We start from the raw sequence: 12755 nt of genomic DNA on the forward strand, positions 1-12755 counted from the left end.
TTTTCCTCTTGCTGAGTCCACAGCCCCCATCCTACTCTGCTCCTGTATGTCCCCTCCCCTCAGGTCCAAGCAGAAGTCCTCTGTCCCCTCTCAGGGTCCTGTTCTCCCCAGGAGACTCCAGTCAGTCTCTGTTCTCCCATCTCCCACCCACCCTCAGGGTATCATCCCCTCTCACCTGCCAGCAGAAGCCCCTGCCAGGGGATGTGCCCTCTGTGAGGAGGGGCTGAGGGGGGCTCCATGGTGTCTGCTGCCTGTTCTGTCCCTCCCTCTGTGAGAAGAGCTTGGGATCCCAAAATGCTCACAAGCCCTGCTGTCCAGGTGCTTCAGCTCTGCTGTCCTTCCTTCCTCTGCCCTGAGCCTCCTCCAGGGGCAGGAGTCTTTAGCTGGGTCACATGCGCTGGAGGCAGCCTCTCTGCTCAGGACCCTCCCTCTCTCTCATCTCATTCCAGCCTCCCGCTTCTCCTCCTTCCCCTTTCCTTTCTGTCTACATTTTGGTTCCCTGGGAATTGTGGAGGCCTCTCTGCCTTTAGCTGTGATTCCTCCTACACGCACACACACACACACACACCCTTGTTTGAACAAGCACAAGCCTGGGCATTAGTGTCCTTGGCAATCCCAACTCTGACTCAGGATGCACAGTCAGGCTCTCCTGAAACCTTTTCTGTGGTTCCTCCTACACACACACACACACACACACACACACACACACCCTTGTTTGAACAAGCACAAGCCTGGGCATTGGTGTCCTTGGCGATCCCAACTCTGAGTCAGGATGCACAGTCAGGCTCTCCTGAAGCCTTTTCTCTTTCACGTTTGACTTTTTCCTTCACAGCAGGACTACTGCAGCTACATCAGGAACTCTTGTCACAAGGATGTCACCCCTGCTGGGTTCCAGAATCACCTGCGGAACTTTAAAATGATTGTCAACACCCAGCTAACACCTTAAAAATGCTACTTCAGCTGCTGCCCGGGTTTGTGGATACCCAGCCAGGCTGAGACTCCATTTTGTAGGGGAGGGGTAGCTTCTCTCTTTCTCTTGTTCAGACTCAGAAGATTCTGTTAAGATGCAGATTCTGACCCGGCAGGTGTGGGGTGGACCCGAAAGTCTGTATCTTACAAGCTCTCAAGTGATACTGATCACACTGGCCTGTGGAGCACACTTTCAACAACAAGGCTGATGGGAATCCCTGTCCCCTGAGACGATGACCCACCCTTCCCGCAACATTGGCCTCTGCTGTGTCCTGGCGTTGGGTCTGTCAGCACCACACAGAGACCCAGGGATCTCCAAACCCAGGGGATTATTTCTATTTGTGACACAGAAACGCAGCCTGGCACTAGGGTTTTCGCATGTCCTCAAATATACTGGGAAGGTGGGATTTACTCCCAGGAGAAAGGTCAGAGAGATGACTCTGTGGGTGGGAAAGGGGCAAGCTGAGTGCTGACTCGTGAGGGGACCCGCCCTCCATCTCTGAGTTTCAGCAGCCCGGCCTCTGCTTTCTGGGACAGAGACCCAGTACTGTTGTCTTAGGAGCTGCAGTTCCCAAGTGTGAAGGGGAAGGTTTCCTGCATGTCCTAGGTGAGAGGATAGTGGGGGTGGGAGGTCAGTGGCTGTGGGCAACCTGGTCCTTGGGGGAACTTTTCAGGGAGATACTCCCTCTCCATGGGTGTTGGCTGAGCTGTGGCTGAGAGCCTGTCCAGCTGCTCCCTGACCATCCTGGGGCCTCTGTCCTCTGCCTGGCTGACTTCCTGGGAAAGCACCCCCCAAGTCCAGATGACCACCATGGGTGTGGACTGGTGGGTCCTAGTCCGACCGCCACTTGGCAGGTGGTCCAGGTGTGACCCATACTCTTAGCCGGTGCGCTGGATGCAGTGCAGGCTCAGGTCGGGTGTGCACATGCAGGGGCCCTGGAGGAGCAGGTGGTGGGGTGCATTCTTGCAGGCAGGGATTTGGCTTCCAGAGGCTCCCCAAGTTCCACTGGGGTCCTACTGAAGTGCACAGGGTTCTGGTGATGTTTGGCATTGTGGCTGTAGGAGGGTGCCCTGGGCCCTCCAGGCTGATGTCACGTGGACATGCGACAAAGCAGATGTCTGGAGCTAGCAGCCAGGAGAGCAACCTCCACTATCTTGAGAACCAGGGAAGGCCTCTGCTCTTCCTGGGGCTGGTTGCGGGTGGTTGGGTCTGGGAGAAGGTTCAGGAGCTGCCTCTAGTGTTGTATTTGAGATTCAAAGGAAGAAAGGATAATACTTTCTACCAGGTCACGAAAATGATAGATAGGCAGCTGCTTCAGGATGGTGGGGAACACATACTGACCAAAAGGCCTTCCCTTTCTAGGTAGTAGGAATGAGGATAATGTCCTGGAATGGTCTTTTAAGGACAAAGAAGTCAACCCAACAATAGGGGAAGCACAAATAAGCCCTGTTTGTAGTTGGAAAGGGCGTATATAACTACAGCTGAAGCAGGATTGAGAAGCCCTTAAAAATCTTCATGGCAATACAGTTGATAATTTAGACAAAATTGACAACCTTCTTGAAAAGTTAGAAATAACAAAAACTAACTCAAGAAGAAATAGGAAACCTGACCTGTACCATAACCGTTAAAGGAAATTTAGTTTATAGTTAAAATATTTCCATATAAACATACATTCTCATATACACCCACTCATGCACGCACATATACGTATCTGCACACACTTGTGCACACTCACAAAAAACACAGATATGAATATTTCTTGGAGGAAAAAATATGAATTTAGGCCCTAACTCACACCATACAGTAATCTTTTAAAAATTGATAAAATATATTAAAATTAGAATTCCTGTTCTTCAAAAGGCCCAATTCTCTCTCCCCTACATATATAAGTTCTATAATGGTGTTTATGTATCTATATGACAAGAAGCCATATCCAAAGTGCATAACAACATCCTAGAGAAGCAATAAGAAAAAGACTGGTGATCCAATTTCTTTTTGAGGAAGATTAGCCATGAGCTAACATCTGCTGCCAGTCCTCTTTTTGCTGAAGAAGACTGGCCCTGAGCTAACATCCATGCCCATCTTCCTCTACTTTATATGTGGGACATCTGCCACAGCATGGCTTCACAAGTGGTGTGTAGGTCTGCACCAGGGATCTGAACTGGTGAACCCCAGGCTGCCGAAGTGGAGATGCGAACTCAACTACTGCGCCACAGGGCTGGCCCCTCCAACTTTTTTAAATGGCTAAAAACATTAAGACGCTAAACAGTAAAACATGTGTAAGTGGCCAATAAGCACATGTAAAGCTGAATTTGCTTCATTGTTTATCGGGGAAATGCAAATAAAAACCATTATAAAATATAATTTCAACCACACAAGAACGGCTAAAATTAAAAGGACTGACAATACTAAGAGTTGGAACATCTGACCGTGTAAACATTGCTGGTGGGAATATAACTTTGTTAAACTGTTTGGCAAGGCAAACTAACATTTATATTATTTTAGAAGGTGTTCCAGCAAATACAATGGTATCTACTCCAAGGAAGTGTGTTAGACACACCAAAATACACATACAAGAATATTGACTCACATGTGAGGGGGTGGACTATAATTAGTTTTTGGGTGGTGAACATGATATAATCTATACAGAATATGGAATATATTATGATGTACATCCAAAAGCTATATAATGTTATAATCCAATGTTACTGCAATTAAAAAAAATACAAAAAATTTTTTAAAAAAGAATATTGATATCAGTATTATTCAGAATAGCCAAAATCACAATCCAAATGTTGAACAGCACAGTGGATAAATATCCTGGAGTAGTCAAACAAAGGAATATTACACGACATGGAAAAGGAATGGGTTACTGCTGCACACAACCAAGAGGGTAAATCTACACGCACAGACGAATGAAAGTGGTCAAATGCAGAAGAGCAAAAAAAGAATGATTCTACTTGTGTAAAGCTCTGGAAGGCAAATCTATCTCCTGGTGCTAGAGGTCAGAATGGAGGTGTTGTCGAAGGTCCTAAGAGCTTGGAGGAGCATGAGAGCATTTCCTAGTGTGGGCAAAGTTCTCTACCTTGGTCTGGGTGTTCATTTCATGGGCTCACACGTATGCAGAAATTCATTGCAACGTTCATGGTACTTTACAAAAGAGTGTCAAATGCCTCGAGGTTAAACAAAAAAGCAATATCCACAAAGCAACTAAAGATCAGCTCATTCCACCCTTAGCACAATTCTTACAGAGAATAGGAAAAACAAAGGACAGTCATTAACTCATTTTATGTGGCAGTGTAACCCTCATTTCAGAACCAGACCAGCAAAGAAAGAGAAAGAAAAAGTGCAGGCCCTTCTCATGAACAGAGATGAAAAATCCCTAAACAGAATGCTACCAAAATGAACCAGGAATTACCATCTTGAGTTTGTTCCCTCGGAGTGCAAGCTGGGTTTAATGGTCAAAAATCAACCATTGCCTTTTGCCACCTTAACAGATTAACTAGAAAATAATTTATAATGACGAGAAGAGAGGCAAAATGGTCTTTGATGAAATTCCACATCCACTCAGATTTGGACAATACAGAAACCAATGGCAAACTCTGAGCAGAGGGGAGCTCTCAGCCTGATGACAGTGTCTGCAAACCTGGAGCAGGCACCATGCTTCCTGGAGAATCACTGACAGCATCACTCTTGTCAAGGTGAGGCAAGGCTGGCTGTGTTCACTGCCTGGACTCCAAGCCCCTGGACCTCAGCCCTCCTACAGAGGCTCTCCCTTGGCCACACCCACCGGGACAGCTCAAGGGCAGGGGCAGAGCCACAGTCAGGGCTGGTGAGCAGAAGTCCTGCTAGGGTCAGAGCATCCTGAATAGACCTGTGCCTGAGGGAGAGCAGCTCCCTTGAATGGGAGAACCAGGCTTATGGCTCCAGCCTCAGACTGCGGATGGGAGGAGCCAGTGCCCTGGGCCTTTCCTAGAGGTGACTCTGAATGACCTCAGGTCTGTGACACACAGAGGTTTCCTCACTGCACCAGAGATAAAGGGGCCACCTGGAGACACTCTTCTTGTGGCAGATAAAAAGAAAACAAGGAAAACATGCCAGGCCTATTGAGTGTCCCAGAACTGACTCAGATCTCCACCTGCAGTCCATCAGCCTGAGCGAGTGGTACAACTAAGCAAGAGATAACGGGGGAATGGGGATAGGCATGCTCTTTTTCTAGTGGTAGAAATTTCAAGGTCACAAACAGAGGCTGTGGATGTATAATTCTACTAGAGGGAGGGCAGGGACAGTTAAAAGGAGTGATCCAATCCTTTAGGGCCATGGGCTCAGTCATTTCTCCCAGTGCGTACACATAGGGTGGGGGCTTTTGGGCCCTGAATCCCAGCCTTCAGTGCCCACTGTGCCTGGAACCACCCCTCTCCCCAGTGACTTGGGCCCTGAGGTTGGTTCCAGGCCACCTGTCCATGCTGCCACATCCTCCAATGGGAGGTTCCTCCCTGGGGTCCTTGATGTCTGTCTCAGGAGCTTCACCTGCTGCAAATCTAGAGTATTTGGGGGCTAGGGGTTGTGGCCTTAAAAACACTTGCATTGGTCTCAGGTGATGGAAAAAGTCCCCAGGAGCTCAAGGAGGAGTGTGAGCACCCTCTAGTGGATTGTTCCTGCTGGAAGAAGAGCAAAAAGGGGCGAGAAGAGCTGAGAGATTAGGACTGACCTTGGATTCAGGGCATGTTCAGGTTCACAAAGACTGGAAATGAAGATGCAAGATGAAGGGAGTCGAGGTGGGGGCAATGTCAGGAGAGATGGGAAAGAGCAGGGTGAGAGGATGCCTCCTGGGAAAGCTGGGGGAAGGGCACACAGCAGGGCTTTCACTCTTACCACTGACATTGGGGCTGGTAGTTCTTGCTTGTTTGGGGCTGTCTTGTGGCCTGTAGGATGATTAGCACCATCCCAGGCCTCTACCCACTAGATGTCAGTAGAACTCTCTATCCCCTAATATAAAGAACATTTTCTCCAGACATTGCTATATGTTCTGGGGAAAAGGGAGAGAAGGTGGTACAATAGATGGTACAATAAACCTTGGTTGAGAACCACCGATCTCCACTAATCTCTCATATCAAAAACCAAATGAAACCCCACACCTCTTGATGGGTGAATAAGGTAAGAAACAGACATCTTTGTTATCTAGTAAAAATTTGTTTTAATGAATCTAAAGTTGATTTATCAGTGGAAGGCGTATTTAGAGGTGATTAACTTATGGCAGCCTGTAGGTCACCAGCTGGAAGTCTGCGGTTTCAAAGGGTGTAACCTCAAGTCAGAATGACACTATAGAGTTCTACTGCAAAGGGGAAAATTCTATAGACATTGAAAAGAAACAGTATGTGATAAATCTATATGCAATGTCATTGGACAGTCTACTCTGATGTTCTTGCCATCTTAAGAGGCATCTCAGCAATGAACACAAAGTCATGTCTATAATGAGGAAAAAATATTATATTAAGAAGAAAATTATATCATGTGAGTTTCTCTTTACTTTCAGAATCATATACCTTGGCATCATTCCTTAAGTATGAATCTACACCCAAAAAATCGACTTCGTCGGAGACTGTCCAGTGTTGGGGTCTCATTTCCAGCAAATGTGGGCTGACAGTGCCCTGCCTCCCAACCTGGGGGCCCTCTCTGAAGCACAGGAGCCTTTGATGCTCCCTCATTAGGGAGAGGGGGATCTTTTTAGTGTCCTCACCGTTCACACGTCCACTCTCACAATCGGGGCAGAATCTCTTGTCTGTCTTGGATTTGATACTGACATTACTGACCTCTATTTCTGTCCTTCATCCATACAACGTTGTGACAGGCCCAGGAGGTGCCTTCTGCTCTGTGATTTTGAGGGAAAAGTTCTCAAAAATACTTGTCTTTTCTCACTTTGAACAGACCTCCACTTGAGTGCCATCATCATTACCCAGAAGGATTTGGACACTTTTTTTGGTGTCAGATGCTTTCCAACTCTTAGGGGGACGCGTGACTCTCTCCACAGGGAGGACCAGTAGAAATGGACAAATAGAAATCACATTAATGTTCACAGAATATCTGTAGGAATGCATAAAAGCTTAAAATCCTAGGGGAGTCCAGGTGAAATCCACATTCCTGTGCTGAAACTTTGATCCTGCTTGGCTTTCATTTTTTCCTTAAGAGAAAAATTACAAAAAGTGACATTAATAATGAACTAGAAGAATAAAACATGCATCACCGTTACTGAAACTAAATTACTTCTTTGTCCTTAAAAGACCATTCCAGGTCATTATCCTCATTCTTACCATGTAGAAAGGGAAGGCCTTTTGGTCAGTAAGTGTTCCCCAGTATACTGAAGCAGCTGGTTATATATAATTTTCATGACCTTGTAGAAAGCATTATCCTTTCTTCCTTTGAATCTCAAATACAAGACTAGCGGCAGCTCCTGAACCCTCTCCCAGATCTAACCACCTGCAACCAGCCCCGGGAAGAGCAGAGGTCTGAGCTTCCCTGGTTCTCAAGACGGTGGAGGTTGCTCTCCTGGCTGCTAGCTCAAGACGTCTGCTTTGTTAAGTGTCATGGGGCATCAGCCTGGAAAGCCCCTAGCACCCTCCTACATCAGTGATGCCAAACTCTGCACACCTCCTACATCAGTGATGTCACCAGAACCCTGCACACCTCACTAGGGCTCCACCAGAACTTGGAGAGCCTCAGGAAGCCCATCCTGCTTAAAGGCACCCACCATACCACCTATTGCTCCAGGACCGCTGCCTGTGAAAACCTGACCCTAGCCCACACTGCATCCGTGCACCCACCGAGAGCACAGGTCCTACCTGGACCACCTGCCAAGATGCAGTCAGACTGGGACCCACCAGTCCCTGCACACGTTGGTCATCTGGGTTTGGAGACACTTTCTCATGAGGGGACCCTGATTCCAAACCCGGTCCTCTTCTCCATTTCCAGGAGAGTTACCTGAGGCTTGGAGTTTGGTCTGCTCAGCGCTGGAGAGTAGTGTGGGACCCAGGGACCTCAAAGTCACTCTTCTGAGCACAGAGGGAGCTATACATGTCCCTGCAGCAGCTACACAGATCTGCAAGCTCTCCAACATCTGAGGAGCACGCAGACCCCACTACCAGGGAGACAGTGCTGAGCCCTCAGGCAATGAGAAAGGGAGACTGAGGTTTGACAAGGAATTGATCTTCTTTGAGAGCCAGGCAGTGAGAGCGCGAGGCAGAATTAGGGTGAGATTAAGCCCTAGATGAGAAATGGGGTCGTCCCTTCCTTGTGCCCAGCCAGGCCTCTGAACAAAAGCCTTTGCTCCTGTCTGGAAGATGAGACAAAGCCAGGTATCCAACTGTCCCTGTCTGCTGACCCCCTACTGCAGGGTGATGAAAATAAGAAGTTTTCATGTACTGAAGTATATGAAGAATCCATTCTGGTTTAAATGCGTTTCAGCCTAGAACTTGTTTTTCCTAGAGCAGCCTGACTTATGGCTCACCACATATGCACTGTACATCTGCTTCAAACATTTTCCCCAAGCAAAGAATGCCCTCTTTAAAGATAGGGATGCATGTTTCTCTTCCTCTGATGCCAATATCAGTAATTCTTTGAAGATAAGCTTTTCTTCCCAGAGAACCAAGGTCAGGTTGACCTGCTGTGTACCTGCTAAACTGCAGCAAAACATCTCCTTGTGACTTTGGGGAAACAAAAATTGTACTCCCATCATGCTTGGTGTATGTTCTTTGTTCTGAAATGGGATATAACCACTCTGCAAACCACACTTCTCTGGAGTGCTGTCTTCCCTGGTGGAGATTGCACTTCTGTGCTCGTCCTCAGCTTGGCTAGGATAAATATCACTTCTTCTTGCTTAACTGTAGATTGATTATTGATTATTTGCATTGACAAGGGACAGCTCCAGCCCAGGGCCCAAATCCTCAGTTGGGTGAGGACTCTAACACCAGGGCCTTGGGTCTTAACTCAGTCTAAAGCAGAGGCCAACAGGGGTCCCATTTTCCACTGAGGACACCCACCTAATAGCTCCCCAAAAAAGTCAGGGCCCTCCAGGCACCTCTGTTTATTCAAGTTCCATCTGCTTTCACCCTGCTGAGCCCTGCATCTCACTGACAGGCCTGCCAAGCTCCGAGACCCCAGTCCACCTCCTGTGGGGCCCACCAAGCAAAGGATTTTGTTTGAAATGCTGAGATCCCAACTCCCCACCATCCTGCTCTGCACTTCCTGTGGACACTGTGCTACCCCCATACTGAATCCATGTTGGGACTCTACCAACAGAAGATTGAGGTCCCTTTTACTCCCAGACCAGTCATAGCTTCAGCATATCCTAGCCCTGCCCTCCCCACCCCTCTCAATACCTCAGGCCCCACCTTTGTCAACCCAAGGGCATCACACCCACAAGAAGTGGCCTGTGTCCTTGCCGCCCCCCACTCCAACTCAGACCTCAGCTGCCTCAGCTTCTTCCACTTCTGTGATTTGAGCACCCCCAGATTTCTGGCTCAGCCATCAAGGAAGTAGTGGTCACCATGGCTCTGCTGGTCCCTCTCTTCCAAGAAGCTGGAGGCCCAAGGCCTCTATGGGAAGCCAGGAGCAGGACAGGCAGGATCCCTTTAGACATGAACTATCCTGTTCTCCACTCTGGAGAGACACTGCTCCTATCAAATCCCTTGTCTCCCCCATGCCCGCCCACTCCTTCCTGCCTCCTCCCCAGGGAGCAGACTTGCCAGGAAGGCAGGCTTCCTTCCCCACCTCCCCCAATTGCCCAGTTTGTAGATATATATTTGTTCTCATATAAGATGTTAAGAGGCTGTTTGATTATCGTGGCCATTGCCGTATTCTTTCTTGTTAAAACTCATATAGGAGACGTTTGTCTGCAGAAGGATTTTCAACTTTGGAAGTACTCACATTTTGGACCAGATCATTCTTGGTTGTAGAAGATTGCCCCGTGCATTTCAGGATTTGTAGCAACATCCCTGGCCTCAATCCAGGAGGTACCAATAGTTCACCCACAGTTCTGACAACCAAAAAATACCTCCAGACATTGCAAAATATCTCTGGGAGGAAAACTCAATCAGTTGAGAACCACTGAACTAAACCTAAATCTTTTTTAAAAGCTAAATCTAAATTAAGATAATAATTAATGAAAAAAATGAGAGGTAGATCTTATATGTGGTGCAATGCCATTTATTTTTTAAAATTTTTATTAACTTTTTAAAATTGTGGTAACATTGGTTTATAACATTGTAGAAATTTCAGATGTACATCATGATATTTTGAGTCCTGTGTACATTACATCATGTTCACCACACAAAGACCAATTAAAATATGTCACCAAACACATGTGCCTAATCACCCCTTTTACCCTCCTCCTTCCCCAGGAGAAGTGGCATCATGTCCTAGTGTGCACCACCCAGGGAGAGCTGTGCTGAGGAATACATTCCAAACAAGGGAACAGGACAAAACCCCAGAAAGAAGACTAAATGAAACAGAAATAAGTGACCTACCCAACATAGAATTCAAACAAAATCTCATAAGAATACTCACAGATATTGGGAGAAGACCGGATGAACACAGTGAGCTCATCAACAAAGAACTGGAAAATATAAAAAAGAACCAATCAGAAATGAAGAATACAATACTGGAAATGAAAAATTCACTACAGGGACTCAGTAGCAGTGTAGAGGATACAGAAAATGGATCAGTGAGCTAGATGAAAGACTAGAGGTAATCACCCAAGCTGAACAGAAAAAAGAATTAGCCAGAATGAGAGCAGTCTAAGAGAAACCTAGGACAATATCAAGTGCACTAACATTCGTATTATAGGTGTCCCAGAAGGAGAAGAGAGACACAAAGAGGCAGAAAATTTATTTGAAGAAATAGTAGCTGAAAATTTTCCTAACCTAAGGAAGGAAACAGACATCTAAGTACAGTAAGCACAGAGAGCTCCAAACGAGATAAGCCCAAAGAGGCCCACACCAAGACATGTTATAATTAAAGTGTCCAAAATTAAAGATAAAGAGAGAATCCTAAAAGAAGCAAGAGAAAGGCAACAAGTGACATACAAAGGAAAGCCCTTAAGACCAGCAGCAGACTTCTCAGCTGAAACCCTACAGGCGAGAAGAGAATGGCATGATGTATTTAAAGTGCTAAAAGGAAAAAAACTACAGCCAAGAATACTCTATCCATCAAGGTTGTCATTCAGAATGGAAGGAGAGATAAAGAGCTTCCCAGACAAACAAAAATTAAAGGAGTTTATCCCCAATAAACCAGTTCTATAAGAAATGCTGAAGGGACTTATGTAAGTGGGAAAGTGATGACCACAAATAGGGATAAGAAAATTATCAAAAAAAAAAAAAAAAAAAAAAACCAGGCTGGGGCTGGCCCTGTGGCACACCAGCTAAGTGCGCATGTTCCATTTTGGTGGCCTTGGGTTCACCGGTTCGAATCCCAGGTGCAGACATGGCACTGCTTGGCAAGCCATGCTGTGGCAGGCATCCCACATATAAACTAGAGGAAGATGGGCACGGATTGTGGCTCAGGGCCAGCCTTCCTTGGCAAAAAGAGGAGGGTTGGCAGCAGTTAGCTCAGGGCTAATCTTCCTCAAAAAAAAAAAAAAAAGACAGGCAATAAAATCACTGATAAAGGCAAAAATATAGTAAAGGTAGCAGATAAGCCACCTGTGAAGATACTATGAAGGTTAAAAGACAGAAGTGCTAAAATTAACTATTTCGATGATAAGAAAGTAATGGATAGACACACACAAAACAAGAGATTAGATTTGCTTTTAAAAACATAAAATGTGGGAGGAGGGGAGTGAAAAAGTAGAGCTTTTAGAAAGAGCTCAAGCTAAAGAGTCTATCAACTCAATATAGACTGTTATATACATAGAATATTATATAGGATCCTCATGGTAATCACAAATCAGAAATCTATAATAAGCAAGAAAATAAGTCAGACAAAAGAAATCAAACATATTACTAAAGAAAGCCATCAAACCACATGAGAAGAGAGCAAGTGAAAAAGAAAGGAACAGAAAAAACGCCCAGAAAAAAAGTAACAAAGTGGCAATAAATACATATTTATCAATACCTACTTTAAATGTCAATGGACTAAAGGCTCCAGTCAAAAAGCATAGGGTGGCCAGTTGGATAAAAAAACAAGACCCATATATATGCCACATACAAGAGACACACCAGACCTAAAGACACTCACAAACTGAAAGTTAAATGATGGAAAAAGATGTTCCATGCAAATGGCAAAGAAAAGGAAGTGGGAGTAGCAATACTTATATCAGACCAAATAGACTTTAAAATGAAAATTATAACAAGTGACAAAGAAGGGCACTACATAATGATAAAGGGAATGATCCAACAAGAAGATATTACACTTGTAAATATCTATGCACCCAACATAAGAGCACCTAAATATATAAAGCAATTATTAACAGACAGAAAAGGAGAAATAGACAGTAACACAATAATAATAGGGGACTTTAACACTCCACTTACACCAATGGATAGATCATGCAAACAGAAGAGCAACAAGGAAACAGTGGACTTAAATGACCCACTTGACCAGATGGAATTAGTGGATAAGCATAGAACACTCCATCCAAAAACCACAGAATACACATGGAACATTCTGCAGGATTGGTCACATAGCAGGCCACAAAACAAGTCTCAATAAATTTAAGAAGATCAAAATAATACCATGCATCTTTTCTGACCGCAAAGGTATGAAACTAGAAATCAACTACGGGAAGAAAACC

The 12755-nt window shown here is 45.5% G+C and overlaps 1 protein-coding gene across 9 annotated transcripts in view; it reads right to left on the minus strand.

The window, feature by feature from the left end:
- Positions 1-12755, minus strand: part of LOC102148130 (cell adhesion molecule CEACAM6-like) — a 436353-nt gene that overhangs the window by 15280 nt on the left and 408318 nt on the right. For 6 of the 9 annotated variants that reach the window (XR_011422390.1, XM_070224516.1, XM_070224514.1 and 3 more), the window contains one exon: positions 10532-10580. Coding sequence is in view for 7 of the 9 variants with exons in the window: in XM_070224516.1 (XP_070080617.1) it covers positions 10532-10580 (49 nt within the window). In the remaining 2 variants the exon portion in view is untranslated. Of the gene's footprint in view, positions 1-175; positions 494-10531; positions 10581-12755 lie in introns of those variants that run through there. The other 3 variants (XR_011422391.1, XM_070224518.1, XM_070224517.1) reach the window with 1 other exon arrangement.

Source organism: Equus caballus, chromosome 10 (genome assembly GCF_041296265.1).
Source record: "Equus caballus isolate H_3958 breed thoroughbred chromosome 10, TB-T2T, whole genome shotgun sequence".
Classification (NCBI taxonomy): Eukaryota; Metazoa; Chordata; class Mammalia; order Perissodactyla; family Equidae; genus Equus; species Equus caballus.